This window comes from Peromyscus californicus, unplaced genomic scaffold, assembly GCF_007827085.1.
Source record: "Peromyscus californicus insignis strain IS unplaced genomic scaffold, ASM782708v3 Scaffold_14__1_contigs__length_90479793_seg_2, whole genome shotgun sequence".
In the NCBI taxonomy this organism is placed as follows: domain Eukaryota; kingdom Metazoa; phylum Chordata; class Mammalia; order Rodentia; family Cricetidae; genus Peromyscus; species Peromyscus californicus.
The window spans coordinates 45296218-45316486 of NW_026294436.1; the positions used below are offsets into that span (position 1 = coordinate 45296218).

The 20269-nt window shown below is 41.6% G+C and overlaps 1 protein-coding gene across 3 annotated transcripts in view; it reads left to right on the top strand.

The window, feature by feature from the left end:
- Nucleotides 1–20269, top strand: part of Tnr (tenascin R) — a 403889-nt gene that overhangs the window by 363541 nt on the left and 20079 nt on the right. For all 3 annotated transcript variants that reach the window (XM_052737334.1, XM_052737335.1, XM_052737337.1), the window contains 4 exons: nt 942–1061; nt 4410–4553; nt 5153–5283; nt 6149–6281. In XM_052737334.1, the coding sequence (XP_052593294.1) occupies nt 942–1061; nt 4410–4553; nt 5153–5283; nt 6149–6281 (528 nt within the window). The remainder of the gene's footprint in view (nt 1–941; nt 1062–4409; nt 4554–5152; nt 5284–6148; nt 6282–20269) is intronic.

Below are 20269 nucleotides of genomic sequence, written 5' to 3' on the forward strand. Positions count from 1 at the left end.
ATGAGGGTTTTTATTGTTACTTTATGATGAGGAACATAAGCAAAAAGAGAAGAGAGAGGAAAAAAAACACCAAATACAGCTCACTTAATTAAAGAACAGGAGTAGACTAACAGTGGATTTTGGTTCTCAAACATAAATTGTATGACTCAGGTTGAACTGACACTTAAATTGTTATAATAACATCCACTTTATAAATAAATTCCTACTTTATGAAAAGGAAGCACATAAGTAAACACAAGAGTTACAGCATGGATGAGTAAAGTCATAATCCATTCACAAGCAAACTCTCTTCCCTTGACAGGCAGTCTTGGCTTCCCTAAGCTTGAGTGAATTACCATGACTCTCTATGCAACAAAAAGGATGCCCTGAAGATAGTCTAGACTGAAGCTTGTGAATAGTGATGTAAGAATTCGGGAAGTGGACATGACTCTGTGACTGAGTTCCTGGTGTGGGGTGCCCCTGCACTTTTACCACACTTCCCGAGGTTCACAGAGGTCTTTCTCCAAAGGTCACCCTTGCATGTGTGAAAGAACAAGCAGACCGGAAAGCAGAATTATCCCAGTAACTAAAGAATCATAATATCTTCAATAGGTTCTTCATGCTATCTCCAGTGAAATATCTAACATACAACAGAGTATTTTGCATTTTCCACTTCCCATTGAACGTGTCGAAAAATTCTGCACAAAATAAATTAATGAATTAATTTAAAAGAAGGACTTGGAGCAATTGGGAGAGAAGTGGATATTTGAAAGATAGAAGAAAAAGGGAGAAGGAAAGAGATAAATGGAGCCAGACAGAGAGAAAAAGAATCAGTCTCCAGTCCATTGTTTTATCCAGATGAGTGACAGATGTGCACCACATGGGAAAATTCTGATGGTTTGTGGTACTTCTACCCTGCAGCTGCTCTTTCTTTAACCTGATGTTCTGCTGTTCTGTTTCAGCCATGGACAGCCCTGTGGATCTGGTTGCTACCAACATCACCCCCACAGAAGTCCTGCTTCAATGGAAAGCACCCATTGGTGAAGTGGAGAACTATGTCATTGTCCTCACACACTTTGCAAGTGAGTGCCTGCAGGTGCGGTGGGGATGGGGTGTAGACTGGAGCTGCAAGTCAGTGTGGAAGTGAAGAAGTAATTCATTTTTGCCATCTGAGAGTCAAATCAGAAATTACCTTAGGTTGGGGAAATTGTGTAGCCCTCAAGCACTATAAAGTCCTCAAGATATCATCTCCCAACTCTTATAAACTCTTGATGAAAGTCACACCAGCTCAGTCTGAAAGGCTCAAGAAAGGCAAGCAACCAAGAACAAACACAAAATCAGAGCTAATGTTAGGAAGATGAAACTCAGAACTGGGCTGAGATTTCCACCAAAGGGCTGCAGATAAGAAAGAAGAATTTTCTACATCAGCAGTTCTCAACCTGTGGGTCGTGACCTCTTTGGAGATGGAACAACCCTTTCACAGGGGTTGCCTAAGACCATCATAAAACATAGATATTTATATTAGAATTCATAACAGTAGAAAATTACAGTTATGAAGTAGCAATGAAAATAATTTTATAGCTGGGGGTCACCACAACATGAGGAACTGTATTAAGGGGTTGAAGCATTAGGAAGGCTGAGAACTACTTACTGTTCTAGATGTTTACAGAGCAAGAAAAATACTAAAGTCATCAGATCAAACTTGCCACAGATAACGTGTTAACAGGTGTCTTAGTTAGGGTTTCTATTGCTGGGAAGAGACACCATGACGGTGACAACTCTTATAAATAAAAACATTTAATTAGGGTGGCTTACATTTTCAAAGGTTTAGTCCATTATCATCATAGTGGGAAGCAAGGCAGCAGGCAGGCAGACACAGTGCTTGAACAGAAGCTGAAAGCTCTTATACCTTGACTCACAGGCAACAGGAAGTGGTCTGTCTCACTGGGTAGTATCTTGAGCATATATGAGACCTCAAAGCTTGCCCCCACAGTGACACACTTCCACCAACAAGGCCCCACCTCCTAATAGTGCCATTCCTTTTGGGGGCCATTTTCTTTCAAACCACATCAACAGGTGACAATTGATTTAGAACTGCTAAGCAATGTTTCTGTTGTATTGGTCTTCCCTACCTACATCCGGCCCAAAAGTTTGAATCAACACAAAAATTTGAATATCAATGCTATTTTCATCATGCTCATTCCCCTTACACTATTTGGATAGAGAGGCCCAAAGCAAAACAGGAACACATTCCAAATATCTAGGCTTAAGGAAGTTATTTCTTGGCCAAAATTAAACATGTGATCACAGAATTTTTGTGGGTTATATTCAGGAATCTAGGGAACAAAGATACCAGAGAACAGAAGGCAGGAAAACGGCTTGACTTTCAGAGATGGAAGAGAAAGCTAGTTCTACAAGCTGCAAAGAATAATTTGTCATCAAAGTTGGGGAAATGAAAACTAGCACACACTATCAAACAAAATGGAAAAGGCATTAGTCATTACTGTGTACCAGCAAAGGTTCACAAAGTTTCCTCATTGATTTCTGTTTGTTTTGCTTTGCAACTTTATTAGCACAATTGTATCTCAGCAAAGCATTAGAAAGCTTAATACCGTTTAGTCTTTAATTAAAATGGAAAAGTACGGGCCGGGTGGTGGTGGCGCACGCCTTTAATCCCAGCACTCGGGAGGCAGAGCCAGGTGGATCTCTGTGAGTTCGAGGCCAGCCTGGGCTACCAAGTGAGATCCAGGAAAAGGCGCAAAGCTACACAGAGAAACCCTGTCTCAAAAAAAAAAAAAAAAAAAATGGAAAAGTACATGATAAACCATGAGTTTGAGTTGATAGGAATGATAGTTGATTGCATAATCCTTCTCAAAGTAAGACATTATGAATACATCCCAACCCCGCCACGTTCTTGCACAGCCCTTCTCAACTCCTACTGTCCCTTGGTGTGTAGCATAGCCAGAATTTCTTAAATCAGCATGCATTTTAAAGCCTTTTCAAGTCTCTATGCATTTGCCCATGTGCCATTTTCTTGGCCAGGAACTTCTCTCCCCAAGAGTCAACCTAGAAAGTCTGTCTTTCAGGTCTCAGCTGTAGCCCTATCTTTTCTGACAAAGTATCCCCCACTCCCCTAAGGCAGCACACCTGTTCACAGTGACAAGGCACACAGCTCCATCCTCTCCATTCACATCCATTCACTCAGCAAATGCTTTTGATAACCTCCCATGGGCTACATACTCACTAAGCCTAGAAAAGTTGAGAAGCAATGCTTGAGTTCTTATCTTTATGGAACTCACCTCTAGTAATGATGCAGAGAAGTAAATACAGCTTGACATGAGCTGTGGCATGAACTATGCAAGACAGAGCATAGTGAGCTATACTCAATGAGTCATCATAATTTAGAATCGGGATACAGAGAGGAAGAAAGGAACATGATCTCATAGAAAGTAAATATGACAAGGGAATTCTGAGGAAATGTACAGCCTTCCCGTATTTGGAAAGAGATGAGCATTTAAGGATCTGCCATAGTTTAGTACAGACATTAGGTCTGACCTAGTTTGGAGATGTGCCTAATAAACTTTGTTAAGTGCTGAATGATTCAGGAATACTCTAATTGTCTAACAGAGGGCTTGGCTCTGATCTAATGAACAGTTTTAGTAACAGCTTGAATGAGCCCCAAGAAGACGTGCTTACAAAATTTGTATATAAAACAAAACTGTGATTGATTGAATCCACATTTAAAATGTTTTAATAAACTGAAACTGTGGTCCAAAACTCAACCAAGGTGAAAGATGATAGAAATAAAGGCAAAACTCTGCCCACAGGTCAGAATGATCCACCAAGGCAGTGGTGATAAACAAACTCATTGATTGTTAATAAATTCAGCATGTAGTGGCAATGATGCATGGCTGTCCTAATGCCTGGAATAATACAAATGACAGGCACAGAAGCAGGCTTATCCTGTTTATAGCATTGATCAGCAGCACCAATTCTTGTTCTCAATTGTCTCCCAAGATTTGCACTTCAGCAAAGACCCTGACAAACTTTCTTGTCCAGAGAGAAGCAGTCAGGTCAGGACTATGGAAATTTTAGAATTGTCATATAAATGTATTGGGAAGTGGGGGCTGAATTTCCTCACTATAAGGAGGGAGCACTTGGTGGGAAAAAGTGGACAAACAGATAAACAAGGACTCTTCTTACTCCATTGCAGAGGCCTGAGTAGAAGGTAGAGACACAATTCGGCCTCCATATACAGAATTCTCTTTCTGAAGAGTAAAAAATAAAAACAAAAAGATGGAAAGGGATCCTTGTATGGGACAATAAGCTCCATCACCTGTAGTTTCCCCCAGAATCCTTGGGTACTGAGTCCATGGGAAGTGCCTTTAGCTATGGTGGGTCTTTCCTTAGCTGCATGGATCTGATTTCAGTTGCTGGAGAGACCATCCTGGTAGATGGAGTCAACGAAGAATTCCAGCTTGTTGACCTGCTTCCTAGCACCCACTATACCGTCACCATGTATGCCACCAGTGGGCCACTCATGAGTGGCACTATCGCCACCAACTTCTCTACCCGTGAGTACAGGCTCCTGCATGGCTGGTATCATCCCTGGAGGATTATGTGGAGCCAAAAAATGATGCGTCCTTATAATGGAATAAATAATAAGCTATAGGTTTTAATGATCTGAACATGTTTTGGCTGAATGTGGTCCATGCAATTAGCACTTCTGTTTCTACACTCAGGATCTCTGTGACAATAGCAGAGCCATACAAGAAAATCTGGGACTAAGGCTGTGTCTGGTACAGGAAACTCTGACCAGTCTTGGAAAGCTTGATGTGGTAGTGGGGAGCTGCTGGGTAAAATCATGACCAGAAGAACATTAGGACAAGAGAAGATACAAGACGGTTACAAATTCAAGCAGATAGAGGTTGAATGGGTTCAGGAGCCTAAGCATAAAGAGTTGTATTGGAAGATGTCATGCCTCAGCTCAGAGTCCTGCTTGTGGGGGGGTGGGAGTAGCTTCAAAGAGGATAATAGCACCCTTTGTGCTCCCATCCAAGCCAGAACTAGAGTCAGCATGGGAACAGCCCTGTGAGCAAGATTACCATGCCTGAAATCGAACAAGGAAGAGCTGGAGAGGTAGGAACACCTTAGCATTTTCTCTTCTTTGCAGTCCTGGATCCTCCCGCCAACCTGACAGCCAGCGAAGTCACCAGGCAAAGCGCACTGATCTCCTGGCAGCCACCCAGAGCAGAGATTGAAAACTATGTATTGACATACAAGTCCACTGACGGAAGCCGCAAGGTAAGCATTAGCTGGAAAGGGGAAAAAACATTACTCCCACATGAGGCCATGTGGAACCTGATCAGTGGAGTGACCCATGGAAATTGCATGGCTGGAGAAGAAACCAATTCACAGGCAACCAATGAGGTTCCAGATGCTGGATACACAGCCTGCTATGGAGGAGAGAACTGAGGTTTACAGGCCAGGAAATATCAAGTTGTGGCTTTGCTATCGCTATCTGCCCACACTGCAGTAAAGTATTAGCCCTCTCTCAGTGTCAGTGTCCTCTCTGGATCATCACTAGGTATGATGGTGCTCTGAGCATCATAGTGCAAAACATGACAAACTCCCAATCTTACGTTATCAGAATGATTTCTTGCTCCCAGAGCCAAGCAAACATGAACCAGATAATAAACCCGGGAGGCCTTTATGCCTTGATAAGCATTATAAAAGTACCATCTATGTAGCCTACAGTAAGGAGATGATCAATTTTGGTTTTATGTCATTGGTCTAAACAATCCACCAGAGCACTAGTTGGCAAACCTTCCCTTGTGGTAGGATCTTTTTAAAAGTGAAAGTTGTATATAGACACCGAATCCAGAGAACAAGTATAAGTAGAGCAGGTCTAGTTGATAGTAGTAGGGAGGCCTAGGGTCTCTGTTTCCTCAGCTGCTTCTGCTCCACAGCAAGCCCAGTGAAGTCCAAAGCCACTGGCTCAATAACCCAGGTACCTAAATTTATCCCATGTGCATTTGTGAGATAGGAGCTGGCCAGTTCTCTCTTTCCTGTGGGATAGAGAGGACAGCATTGCTGACCCAGCTTCCCCACTGTCCCAGATTGCAAGTTGGCTGTTCCCTCCAGCTGCCTCTATTCTGGCTCTCTGCAGGAGCTGATTGTGGATGCTGAGGACACCTGGATCCGACTGGAGGGCCTGTCAGAGAACACTGACTACACAGTGCTCCTGCAGGCAGCTCAGGATGCCACACGGAGCAGTCTCACCTCTACTGTCTTCACCACAGGTGAGGGACTCGGAGTCACTTTGATGCCTTCTTCTCGCTCCATGGCGTCCGCCTCCTCAGCACCTCTGCTGAGCCTTGGCCTGGAAGGAACCTATTAAAAGCACTCAGCTTCTTCCTTTTTCCTACCCCTTTCCCAAGACCCTGCCAGAAAATCCCCACCACTGAGGTTATCACAGAAACATCAGCCCAAATCTGTGGTCCATGTGGACCAACTAAGGGCACCAGGCAGAGACGCCAGGTTGCTTCTTGTTCCAATTTCCTGCCTGTTTTTCTAGAAAAATTCTTCCTTCTTTCTCTCTCTCCTTCCCCTGATGCCTGTCCTCAGCGACACTTCTAGTAAACATAACAGAGGAAACTTTCAGTACTGAACCCTCATAAGCCCTCACACCTTCAAGAGCACAAAGTACTTTTGCATATTCAATGTCTCACTCAATCTTTAAAACCACTGAAAAGACCATTTTAAAGGGCAGGAATATAAGCTAGTAGATAGCTCAGTGACAGAACGTTTTCTTAGCATGTATGAGATCCCAGATTCAATACCCAGCTCCACAAGAATCAAACCTAGGACCATAACATATTAGGTAAAAGTATTCTACTAAGCCACACTATATATATATATATATATATATATATATATATATATATATATATAATAGACAAGGAAAGTAGGGTACAATAGAGATGAGATAACTCATCCAAGATCCTATGACATTAAAGTTAGCTGAGATTTGACCCCAGATAGTCCAGCCCTGGGATCTAAACTGTTAATAGTCCTCTCTGCTACCTCCAAGGCATCCCTTTATAGTTTGTGATGTGTAACTGCCCACCCAGTCCAGACTTTTGACTCTCACCTTTTAGGGATGAGGGTGTGTCCATCAGTGGGGCTATTATGAGCATATCCCTCACTCCTAAACACAGGTTTCCTGAATTTCAGAGTACCAGGATGACTGGGTCCTCCTCCATGTCCCAGAGCCTGCCCTTCCTTCTCAAAAAAGCAACAGAAAGTGCCACCCCCTCACCCCTTCCCTCCACTCAATCTACTCATTCTAGATAACAAAGCAAAGTTGATCAAATACTTCAAATTCACTGTTGAATAGTGAAATAATGAATGAGTCCCTTTCCCTTGTGTTTATACTTTTCAATACTTTAAAGTGTGTCTTCAATGAGTTCATTAGTCAAGAGCTAATATTTTAATGGGAAAATAGAAATAAACTGATCACACAACAAGACATGAATCTGTGACATATCTTTACCAAGTGGAACCTAGAGAACACTTGATGTCTCTTCTGAGGCTGAAGTTTATTTTGCTGTTTCAAAGATACCTTATTAAGAACTAGGGTGTCACCTCTTATTCAAACTCATCCTGCATTTTCATAGGTTAATTAAAGGGTCCCTTATGGAGCCTCCACTTAAAGACCCATTGGGAAGAGTTTTCTGCTGAATTAAGAATTTTTTCACCATAAAAAGAATGCAGCTAGCAGATGCACAGAGCTCCCGGTTTGCATGTTTATTGGGTTAAAGGAATCATTTTGTCATCCAAAATGCTCAGTGTTGTATGAGCTTTTCATTCCCATCCTGCTAATGTCACAGCTGGCAGTAGTGAGCAGTGTGTCAAACGTCTGAAGTTTCTGTGGTATCTACAGCTGCAGCTCCTTTCCAGATCCCTCTGGACTGAGAAATATAACCGTTTCTGTGACCATCACTGCCTTGTCTTAGATGCAATAGTTTGATGTGGGACTCCAGATCTAGCCAGGACCTTGGGAGGATTAAATCAGATAATTGACAACTGACTTGGAAATCTGAAGAGGAAGCTGGCTAATGGTTTGGTTTGATGGGCAGGTCAGGTGACTGTTGGTATCTGTTTAGATTGGTTTGTTATTTTGTACAACTCCAGTAGACAATGGGCTCCTTAAACATAGACAGTGTCAACTGAGAAACAAAAAAGAAGGAAACTGAAGAGCCCAACTTCTATGCAATGAATATAACTACCAACTGAGCTACTCACCCCATATTGAGTTTAGGGTACCAGCAATGGACTCACCATTATTGCCTAATATGTAGCAAAAGAGTATCCATGTTTGGAAGTTACAGTTTTAATGGAAAGCTGAAATTTAAGTCACTGATGAATCTCAAACCCTGCTGGTTTTGTTTTGGAGATTTATCAGAACCCACTGAAATAACTAGATGCTGAGTGAAAATTTCTTGGGCAAGAAATAATGCATGTCCAAGTCCCATGTACAAAACCTGGTATATACAGATATGATAGATGAACTGAAGAGTTAAATCTCAGCTTCAGAGTGCAGAAGTGGAAGTCTCATGATAAAACAAAACTGAAGAAGAGAACTAAGATTCTTAATACCCTATGCAGGGATGCTATAAAGATGTGCAGCTTGCAGAGTATGAAGGCCAAAGTCTCTCTCTAATGTCAGGTTCTGTTTTCCACCACAATACAAATCTTCCTGGGTATATTACACTGGGCTGCAATGTCATTGGCCAGTTAATATTAATAATTGCTTACTTTTTGCCCTAGTTCCTGCCCCTTGCCAAGAGGAAATTTTATCCAAGAAGAATACAAGTGCATTTACTTCCTAAAGGTGGAGGTGGAGAAAGTACCAAAAAGGGAAAGTAGCCAAAGTGGGAAGCAGAATATATTTACCCAATCAAAGAATGAAAAGGCTGCTTGTCTAGACCCCATGGGCATGAATTGATCCTGCTGAGCAAGTCTGGGGAACGCTGAAAGTCTACATGACAGTACACCAGGGCTGAAGGAGTTAGAGGCTAATTTCCTTTATGCTCCTAGCATCCTTTTCAACTTAATTGACAATATCTGCATTTTCCACTTAGCAGCATCCTATTCTGAGGATGTACTGACTGTGTGAGAGTTTTCTATGCCTTCTCTGATGGACAACAGAGTTTAAAATTTGCCTTCAAAGTAGCCTCCATCACTGACAAACACTCACCCTGTCCTGGGGTGATGAGGATCAGAGAGTCACCCAAGCAGGTGCTTATCTAATGGTCTGAGAAATAGTTGAGATGCCAATAATAATAACTAATAATAATAAACAATAATGATATTTTTCTTTTTATTTTTTTCCTTTTACTAAAAATAGGGGTTTTTTTGCCTCATATAATATATCCTGATTATGGTTTTCCCTTCCTCTACTCCTCTCAATTCCTCCCCATCATCATGATTATAGAAAAGATCTGGCCTCAAAACCTCTCTTGATCAAGATGCCTTTTCTTATGTTCATACCACACAACATGAGCCCATTCCAATCTTTCCATCATGTTAATAGCTTCCTGTCCTCTTGTCTCTGGTGTTTGCACAAGGCTCGAGGGGGAATTATATACAAGTCGTATGGGAGAGAAAAAAATATGGATACATTATTTATAATTTGCTGTCTCCTGAAATTTCATCCAAGGTCTACTTGTCTTTTAGAGACATGAATTTAAATGAGGAAACAAATATATTCCCCGCAGAGCCACAGGGACTTGGTGAAATGATCTTCTGAGAGGCCGGTTTCATTGTCTCTTTTAATACTATAAAAGGCAAACAAGACTGGTGCTAAAGCTCATCCTCGGAGACCGTGAACACTGTAAAAAGGTTGACTTGACCTTGAGGTTAAGCGAAGAGGTAGCTAGAGATGAGTAATGCAGAGGTTGATGTTTTGTTTTTGTGTTTTTCTTCTTTGTGACTGCCTCTGCCCCTGCTATTCCCCTTCCAGGTCAGGTTGTTCTGTGATGCTCTCCGGGATAACTCTGGGGTCTCCTCTGACATAAAACTCAGGGTTTTTTTTTTGTTTAGGTTGTAAAAATGAATGAAAACCGGTGCAAATTCTAGACTCCAATGCAATGAGTGGTGGATTCTAGGAAAACACGTGGTTACCAGAATTTCTGTTGGAAGGGGACCTAGTTATCTGTACATCAGGATATCATGTGCCTCTTTATCCAAACAGGAGCTAGAGGAATTTCCCACTGTTCTCCCACTTAGAAACAGTCTGATGTTTTGTTTCCTTGAAACAAGCAAGCATGGCATGGGAGAGAGAATTGGGGGCACAGATAGACAGGCAGACAGAGATACACAAGAAGGTCTGCCTTCGCCTTCCTCTGAGACCTGACTATGGAAAAGTAGCACACTAATCATACCATAAGGATATACCATACCAAGCATGTCCAAATGAACAGCTAAATGTCAGATCAAAGGTTTGTATTAATCAAACTGCCCACTTTATTGTGCGTTATCAATATCAGCCTCCAACAAGGTCCCTCTTTGTATTCACTCATTTACTTCCTTTTGCCCCAGCTCTTTTTCTGTCTTCCATACACAGCCATCCCAACATGTCCAATGGGGAGACTCTTGTTCCTGCCTTTGAAAAACATATTCGTACAGAATTGTTTTGATTACAGAATGATCTAAATGTGTGTAAGGTATTTGGGGTTATATAACTTGTTACAATTTTTTATGTTTGGGCACTTTTAGAATCATCAGTCTTTTTACTTCTGATTATTGTAAAATATTACTTGATGTGTGCCCATCACATTTGCCTCTCCACACTCTCGAAGACAGGCATCAAATTGTCTCCAACCTTTCACAATCTCAAATGGTGCTGTAGTATATACCTTCGATGTGTCCATCTATGGACCAGTGAGGTGTGCAAAAGTTGTATACCCAGAAGAGGAATTGCTAGGTACAGGGTATGTGCTTATATAGTTTAAGTAGTTATAGACTGGACACACAAGAATGCCCCTGTTTTCTGGGAGCACTTATCATTCCCAATGACTTGACATAATCCAGCCTGGTCCAGCCTTGGAATTTTTGACAGTCAAATAAGATTGATTTCTCATTGTTCTTGGTGAATCCCATTAAGTAACAGCAAGTTTGAATTTAAATATCTCCCTGTTCATTAGACTTTTTTATTATAAGTTATCTGTTTGTGCCATTTGCTCATGTTCTGTCAGGGTTCCTGGGAGTATTACTTGAGCCTCTAACATCCTTAGTAAAAAGGTTTTTCTTGCCAATAGACCCAGAGCCATTCTCCAATACTCTTCTGTTCACTTTGTGATTTATTATCTTACTTAGTCTATTTCATATGTGGCATTCAGTTGGGATACTGTTTCATTTTTCTTTATAAAGTGAACCAGTCTTACCAGCATCATGCACTAAGCCAGCACCATCTGTTCATTGATTTGTGATGCTTTCCTGTATATTAAGTTCATACATGCACATAATCTGTCTCTGAACTCTGCATTATCTATTTTATTCCACACTTTATTCATCTGGTTCTTTTCTCAAAGCCTACATTGTGTGTTTATATCTGGAGTTAGTTTTAATACATTTGCACATGGTAAGACAAGTTTCCTCGGCTCCCGTTTTCAAGGTTCACTTGGCTATTTGATGGCATTTAATTTTCCATGGGTGTCATGTCATTTGAGTTATCCCATTTAGGTATGAAGTCCTCCAAATTAAATTTAGATTAGAATTGCAATGTACTTTTAAGTTAATTTGAGAAGAACTGACATCTTTATGATAGTAAGTTACCCCTTTTAAAATGCACAGACGGTATCTTCATTTACTTAAATAATCCTTATGTTTCTCACAATGTTAAATTTTCCCCCATAGCATTCCTGTGCTCTTGGTTAATTTCTGGAAGTTTTATTATTTTTATTGCTTTGTGACTTGTACCTAATTAAAAAAATATTTTCTAGTTGATTATTGCTGATGCAGAAAAATACTATTGATTTTATATATTGATCCAGTATCTAGCAATCCTGCTGACTTTCTTATTCATTGTAATTATCTATTGTTTCTATTATTATTTTAGGCAAATGTGGAGCTGGGGAGATAGTAGAAGTAAAGTGATGCTTGCTGTGCACCTATGAGGACCTGAGTTCCAATCCCCAGCACCCAAGGCATTGACAGGGGGATGGAGGGTGGCAACCCAAGCTAGGGAGATGGAGAAGGAGGGTGCCAGGGTTTTTCCCAGCTAGCCAGTCTAGCTGAATAGAGGAGTTCCAGGTTTGGTGAAAGACTCTGTCAGAGAAAGTAAGGTGGAGAGTAACAGAGTTAGACAGACAGCAGATACTGACCTCTGGCCTCCACATACCCAAGTGTGAGCATGTATACACACACTCAAATATTTTAGGTAGTTTGTATCATTTATGGGTAACAGTTTCATTTCTATACTCCACATTAACTGGGACCTCTAAAACTATCTGTGACTGTGAGGTTAGCTGACCTTGACTTGTCCACATTCTTGGAAGGAACACAATTAAAACCTCGGATGCATAATCCTCGCTGCCTCCTCATTCACTGAACCTCTCTACCACTGTAATTGCTTTCTAAAATAAAGCAAATATGTAATTGACTAGCCATGAACAAACAAAGATAGTACTCGCTAAGATTGGTGGTATAAAACACTCATTAAGTTATAGAGTTTTCATCTACTTCAAGTTAGGAGTTTTTGCAATGAATTTTATCAAATGTTAGTTTAGTAAGTCATAGTTTTTATGCTTCTGCTTACTAATGAGATGACTTACATTAGTGGCTTTTAAACATATGTGTACTATCATTGAAAAAATTTCACCTGAATATAAGTTTTTAATACATTCAGATTTAGTTAACTCTAGACATTTTGTATCTAAAATCACAAAGAAAATGGGCCTATCCATTTTTCTTGTTTATATCTCCATGTTTCACCAAATTCATGAAAAAAAAACTGGCCATCGTTCAGTAGTACTACTGTTGTTTATTTTTTCTGAGACAGGGTCTCATTATGTATCCTGACTATTCTGGAACTCACTGTGTAGACCTGGCTGACCTCGAACACAGAGATCTACCTGACTCTGCCTCCCAAATGCTGGGATTAAAGGCGTGCACCACCACACTTGGCTTCTGTTGTCTTTTCAAGTGAACTACTGCCTTCAAGAAGACTAATGTCCATTGACTTTGTTTTGTAGGTGACTGAAATCTCTCAGAATATGGTTTTTTGTGGGGGGTTGGGGCACGCGTACTTGTGTACATACAGATATAGGTGCACATTTGTGTATGTAGAGGCCAGAAGTCAACATCAGGTATCTTCTTTGATTACTCTTCCACTTTATGTTTTGAGACAGGGTTTCTCACTGAAGAACTTGCCAATTTGTCAAAGGCTGTCCCATGAGCTCCAGGGACCTGCCTGGCTCTCCCTCTGCAGTGCCGAGATTGTGGACATAGGAAAACATGGTCACTAGGTCCTCATGCCTGTGTGGCAAGCAGTTTCGCCACTGAGCTATCTCCCCAGCCCCATATTTTTCTTTCTTTTTGATAGTCTTACAGTTCATTCTATCTTAGATTCCATTTATCTTTTAATCTCTAGTTTGACATTCAATGAAGCTTCTAAATCAGTAGCATTTTTTCTGTACTTCTTACACATTTGTCTTTATTATTCATTTAAGCCTTTCCTCCTATTTGAATTTTTTTCTTTTCAGGACTTCTATTAAGTAGATGTTAGAATGTATGTGCTGTACTCCAACTCTTAGTTTTCTTCCTCCTTATTCTTTTCCTCTTATCTTCTTAAAGAGGTTCTCAATCATCTATTCCAATTCATTGCTCAGATTTTAACTGTATCTAAATCCTTTATTTATTCTTTCTATGGCATGTTATTTCAAACCTTATTTTCCAAGTTTAATATTTCAGCTGGGTTTAAATTTCTCAATTTTTCTCCATGATGTTGATATTTTTCCTTACCCTTTTAAATAAAGTTAGCTTAGCTAATTAAAATGTTGTTCTAACCAACTGAACTAGATAATCAATGTCATATCAATTGTGACCTTTCTTTCAGAGTAGTCCTGTTCCTCAGTGCATGGATACTCTGTCCTGTAAGCCCATGCGCCCTTGGGGCTATCAGACCCTCCTTCTGGTAGTACATGTGGCCAAGAAAGACCCAATGCAGAAGACACTGGCCAGGCAATGAGTTCTCTGTGGCAACATAGAGAAGAATAAATTTCAAAACTGTCATCCAACCTGTTCTATCCTTTTTAGTACTGTTTTGTCTAGCTGTTAATTTTAATAAGAATAATTCTGCCCTTGCTGAGAAAATTGTTTGATTTTTACCTCCTCTGTTTCCTGAGAGGGGTTGTATGAAACTTATAAGAGTTCATCTTCAAATTCTCAGTCTGCTCTTACTCGTGAAGCCACCTGGGCCTGGAAAGTCTTTCCAATGTGAGATTTTTAACTACAAAACAAGCTTTGAAGAACAGTAGTCATACTCTATATATTATCGTATTTCACCTTGGGGGACCTCTTGGAGATGGTGGTATTCAAGGAATAGCCTCTTTCATCTAAGTTGCTGAACTTATTTACATAGAGTTGTTGCACTACTGAACATAACAGGGATGTGTGGCCGCCCTTTGGGGAGGTAGTGAGTCTTGTTGAACAATACTACTATTTACTGTAGCTTATAAAATGACCTCATAAGTGCTCCAGGGAGAGCTTATATATCACTAGTCCCAGGATTTGATTTGGCCCATTTTAAATCGTATCATCACAAATGTTTTCAGAAAACCTAATTTTGTGTCCTGTTTCGTTATCACAGGGATGGATGTTAGCACTTACATGGCACTAAGCATCTAAGAAATACTGATGGGGTACCCACTTGTTGTCAGGCTCTGTTTTAAATGCTAAGGGCAAAGTGGTAACTAACATGTCAGTTGCCTATCCCTATGGTCTTTTTAACAATAAAAAGAGATTGTTACATTGGCTTCCATGGTATAGTCCAGGTAGTTCAACAGTGGGTATATCACACTGAAGAGGTTGAGACTTTATACAATTCTTACACAAAGGCAGGTGGCGGTGGCACACGCCTTTAATCTCAGCACTCAGGAGGCAGAGCCAGGTGGATCTCTGTGAGTTCGAGGCCAGCCTGGTATACAGAGCAAGATCCAGGACAGGTACCAAAACTATACAGAGAAACCTTGTCTTAAAAAACCAAAACAATAAATAAATAAAAATCTTACTCAAAGGGTGGAGGTACCAGAAGAATCTACCCCCATCTCCAAAAGGAAACTTGCTAATTTAAGCAATGCTATGTCTGCAAAGATCTAACAGAGCATCTCTTGCCTTCAGTAGAAGGTCCCTCTCCTAACACAGCACGATGCGGTTACTGGGATATCACATCCATCCAACTAGTGCTTGCTTTGTCTGTTAGCTAAATCTTCAGTTTTCCATGGGGTCTGTGCTTTTCCATGAGGCTGGAATGGCCTTCTCCACAAGTTCATGGACAATCTCTGTCAGTTCCTACAGTAAGAAAGCTTTCTGATCAGCACTTGTCAAATTCAACTCCACTCCAGAACCTCACTTCTCAGCCCCTCTCCGCCGGTCCCCAGCTCCACTGTGTACCCACTTTGATACCCTTCTGTCCTTCCATGTCTGTCTCTGTCTCCGAGCACTGAGCACTGGAGATCGCATTTGTTTGTTTCTCCCACAAAACCGTGAGCCAACTGAAGGATGTCTTCTCTCCTCCTGTATATCCCCATCTCTTAGCCTGGTATTTTGAAATCAAGGGACACTTTCCCATATGTTTGTTAAGTGGCTAACAAGACAACAAGGTGGTAAATCTGAAGTTTCTCTGAGAAAGCTGAAGTGATAGATTAAGCTCATATGAGCTGATTGACAACTAGGCTCTGTCCACAGACTCAAGCTGTACCCCAATGGTTTTATCAGTTACTTTGCAAATATGGATTGTTAATTTTAACATGGCGGGTGATTCTGTGGAGAAACATACTTTGTTCTGCATTTGCTAAGAAATCTCCTGTAGCTGTTCTCAGAGGAACACTCTGGTGTCACTGCTTTGGTTCTGATGCTGAGTCCATCAGTATAATAGTTCTAGCGAGCCTCTGCCTGTCATCAGTCTAAGTCCATCAGAGTGGGCAGCAGGCAGAGGCTCTCTAGAGCTATTAAATCTGACCATTTTAAAGATTGTGCACACCCAAGGACACAGAGAAGGCCCTTCTGCTCCCCACTGGCAGAGCCATCTGATTGCCCTGTGTGTTGTGAAGATAGCTGCTCTCCACTCAACATGCAGCCTCTGCTGCCCAACACAAACCAATTTCAGAGCAATTCTTCCGGTGAATGCCCTGGGCCTGGGGCTCTCACAATTACATCTGGAAATACTTAACCAGGAGACTTTTCAGTGTACTGATCACTTGGCATTGCTTTCCTTCTAACGCAGTAATTACCATAGCCTGTTCTTTTAGAGAAAATGCCACCTTATTCAGCCAGGCTCAAGTTACCGCACCAAAAGGAAGAAGAACATCCTAGGTTAGGCGCTTGGTCAGAAAAATTATTAGGATGATCAGTTTCAGGATTAAAGGTAGGTCTCTGATTAGATAGCATGGCATCCAGAGAGCTGAGGATGCCTGTAATCGGCCCTGATAATCCTCTAAAGCATACGAGATCCAGCTTATGCACGTTGACTGGTCAAGCAGAACATGGGAGAGCTTTTGTAATTGTTAGCTGAGCCAAAGTCCAATGCCTCCAAAGCAGCAGGGTGAAATGGTAAAGGCTGGGTCACAGGCTTAAACTCAACGTGAAATGTCCCCTCTCTTCCCCATCCCACCCAAACTGAAAGTTGGAGTACCCAGGACATGCTGACTGAGGAAGAAAGAACATGAGAAGGAAAAGGGGAGACAGGGAGGAGTGTGTGAAAGAGGAAGGAGGGAGAGAAAAATGAATTCTGTTATCCACACAGTCATATGGATCTAAGCACGGAGGGCTGGCCTAGAGGCCTCCAAGGCACTACCTCATTTACCATTTCCACCTCTCGGCTTCTAAGAAGAAAAACATGTAAAGTACGAATAACTCTATCTGAAGCACTTTGGTGAGATACTGACCTCTGAGCCTGTCTCCCTAACTGGACACTATGATGTGGTAGAGCAGGGATGGAACACGGAGATCTGCATGATAACAAAGTCCATGACTTGAGAGCTCTCAGCAAGCCTCTGCTTTCTCTTATGAGATTAAAGGGACTGGTAGGTCGATCGAGGACTAGTGAGTCTGAGACGAACTCGGGAGATTTTCAAGGCTGGAGTAGGAAGGAAAGAAGCTTCAGGTCGCATCTTCTCCAAGTTCCCAGGGAATGGAAATCCCAGGTTGCTGCTTCTGATCATCTATAAAGGCAAAATGCTTCTTGATTGCCTTTCCACTAATGCCATAGACTAAATTACAGTAAATCGAGTCTATTAACAACCAGATACCCTTGTAATACAAGGGTAAGGCAAGTGCACCCAGCGACCATGCATCAACCTCCCACACACTTGGACAGTGTCTCCACCTGCCAGCTTACTGTGGGAGCTCAGAAGAAGGGGCTTATGGTCCTTCCTCCCCCAAGGATCATCTGAGACTTTAATCCCATCCATCTTTGGCACCCCTTAGACACTTATTCCTTCATTTGAACTTATTCTTATCTTCCAACTTTAAAGATAAGCGACTGTCTCTTTCATGACTGCTACTTACTTAAAATTCCCCTTCCTCAGAGCAAGCCATCTTAATGTATTTCATGTGCCTATAATAGGTCTAACTTTAGAATAACTAAGAATGGATTTGAACCCTCTTAAAGTATCTGTAACATAAATCCTAGTCATTATCAATGAAGGAAAAGGAGCTTAGGTAAAACTGCTCACTTCTCTAGTCTCAAGGTGGGTTTGGTTTTATATGTGTATTTGAATGAGTTGCTCTGCTGAGTTTGGGAAGAGGTTTTTGCAGGGGATCCATGGAGTGCTACAGAGAAATCAAAATCCTGTCTCCCTCAGAAGCTGGGATGGTTTAATGAAGACCTCTTCCTTTGGGAGAAATAGTGCATAAGCAGCAGTGAGCTGGAGACCAGTAACGTTATACACTGATCGGAAAGGAGAACCACAGGCAGAGAGGGGAGAGGGGGAGGGGCAAGTAGGCATGATGGTTGCTCTAGAGACCAGGGTCAAGAATAGCCTCGCTGACTGGAAATAAGGCCAGTGTTCCCAAAGCAACAGCGAGAGAGGACAGAAGCCACTCATGGCTGTCCCCTGAAATGAAACTAACCTTCAGGGATAGGTGAGATATGAGCTTTCAGGAGGTCCAGGACATGCTGTAAATTAAAGTCAATAGCTTTTCTGCAGTGACGACAGAAGTCAGTTTTGAAGGGAAAGCATTTCATTGGAACATCGTGCTTTCTGAGGTAATTTTAACTCCTGGAGTTTTGTACTTCTTTGTTAAATACAAAAATCGGTTACCTGTTAGATAGATGAAGATCCTTAACAAACTGAAGCATAGGTTATATTTTTTTTAAGGTTTGCTTAAAAGGATTAATTTCATATTTTTATTTGTGTATGTACATATACATGTGTGCAGGTACCCACAAAGACCAGATCCCCTGGGTCTGGAATTGCAGGTAGTTGTGAGCCATCTGATGTGGGTGCTGGGAACCAAACTTGGGTCCTTTGAAAGACCACCAAATGTTCTTAAACAGTGAGTCATCTCTCCATCCCTGGATGTATTTCTTGTTTTAATAGATTTACAGTACACTTGACTTGGGCTCTGAAATTTTGAATTCAGCCTCCTGGATAAGCCAATCATGTAATCTTCCTGAGCAGTTTCTTTCTCTGTTAAAATAAGTCTCAGATCTGTATCAACCTGCCTTCCTCCAACATTTCTCATAAGAATTAAATAGAAATACAAATACACTTTGTAAAGTACGAGGTTTATAGAAACATCACCAGTCCTTGGTGTGACTATTCTTGAAGTGCCATGTTCCACTAAACTACTTTGGCAAACCTGTGGTAGCAATCTGGAGTATGGTTCTCAGAGTTAATATATCTCTGGGTCAGGTGGCTGGGTCTGGGGTGGGGGACTTGCATGAAGACCAGTAACCTCTTCCTAATATAGAATGCTTTACAGATAGCCTAAGATGGGGACTCTCAGAGATGTTAGTGCGTCATCTTCCTTGTGTGACATGCTCTGCCTCAATCATCCCCTATCCTGCCTTTCCAAGTGGCAGAGTGTCACATCTGTTGTGTATGAGTAACACTGCCAGGAGGCACTGTGTTGGCTGTCGTCTTGCCTCAACTTCTCTTCCTGCCTATCTCAGTTCCACACAGAAACACAGAGCTGTATCATGTGACCATGTTCTTCATTGACCCAGAAGCCCACATTTGCAGAGCTCCCCGGCCACCGTCCTCACGTGGCAGGCTGTGCTCTAATGTGTCCCCCTCAGCCAAATCCCTTTAGTAGACTTTTCTTGGCCTGCCTGATAAGCACAAAACTTACCTCAGAGAAAAGCGCTTCAGGATTTAAGCTTCTCTTACAGCTAATTAGGTATTGTTTTACAGATTGGGTTGTTCCTTCTGAAAGATGAGCTGCAATTTACTTCCCCTGCCCTCTCCTTAAATTTAAACTGAACTGTAAAACATGGCTGTTTGATTGCTTAGTACAATCAAGAGATTGCTTTGTACAGGGAGTAGACATTCATCTCTATGCTAATGCTGAGCTTGTGGGGGGCCCTCCTTAATGGCTGCCATGTGGATGACAAAGACTTTGTTCAGATGCCTTTTGTACTTTTGAAAGGTGGCCCCTACAGGGGTCTACTGGCCCATCTCGGAACAGTCTCCAATGGCATTAGCTCGTTTTCATACTGCAAGTGGGAAGTCTTTATTACCCCATTTTATGGATCAGAAAGTGGATGCTCAAGGCCCTTAGCTTTTAGTCAAGCAAACCAATAAGCAGAGAATCCAGACCACGAACTCGGCCTTTGGTCCTCAGAACCCATAAGTTGAGCCACACATCATGAATGACACTCAAGATGAAGTACCAACCACAAGACTCTTTCAAATATCCTCTGGCCCAAGGGTTCTTGTGCATAATGGAAAAAGGAACCATTTCTAAAAATTGCTTTGGGGCTTATAAGATGGCCAGCAGGTAAAAGGATATTTGCTGCCCAAGCTTAGCAATCTGAGTTCCATCCCCAGAACCCCATGGT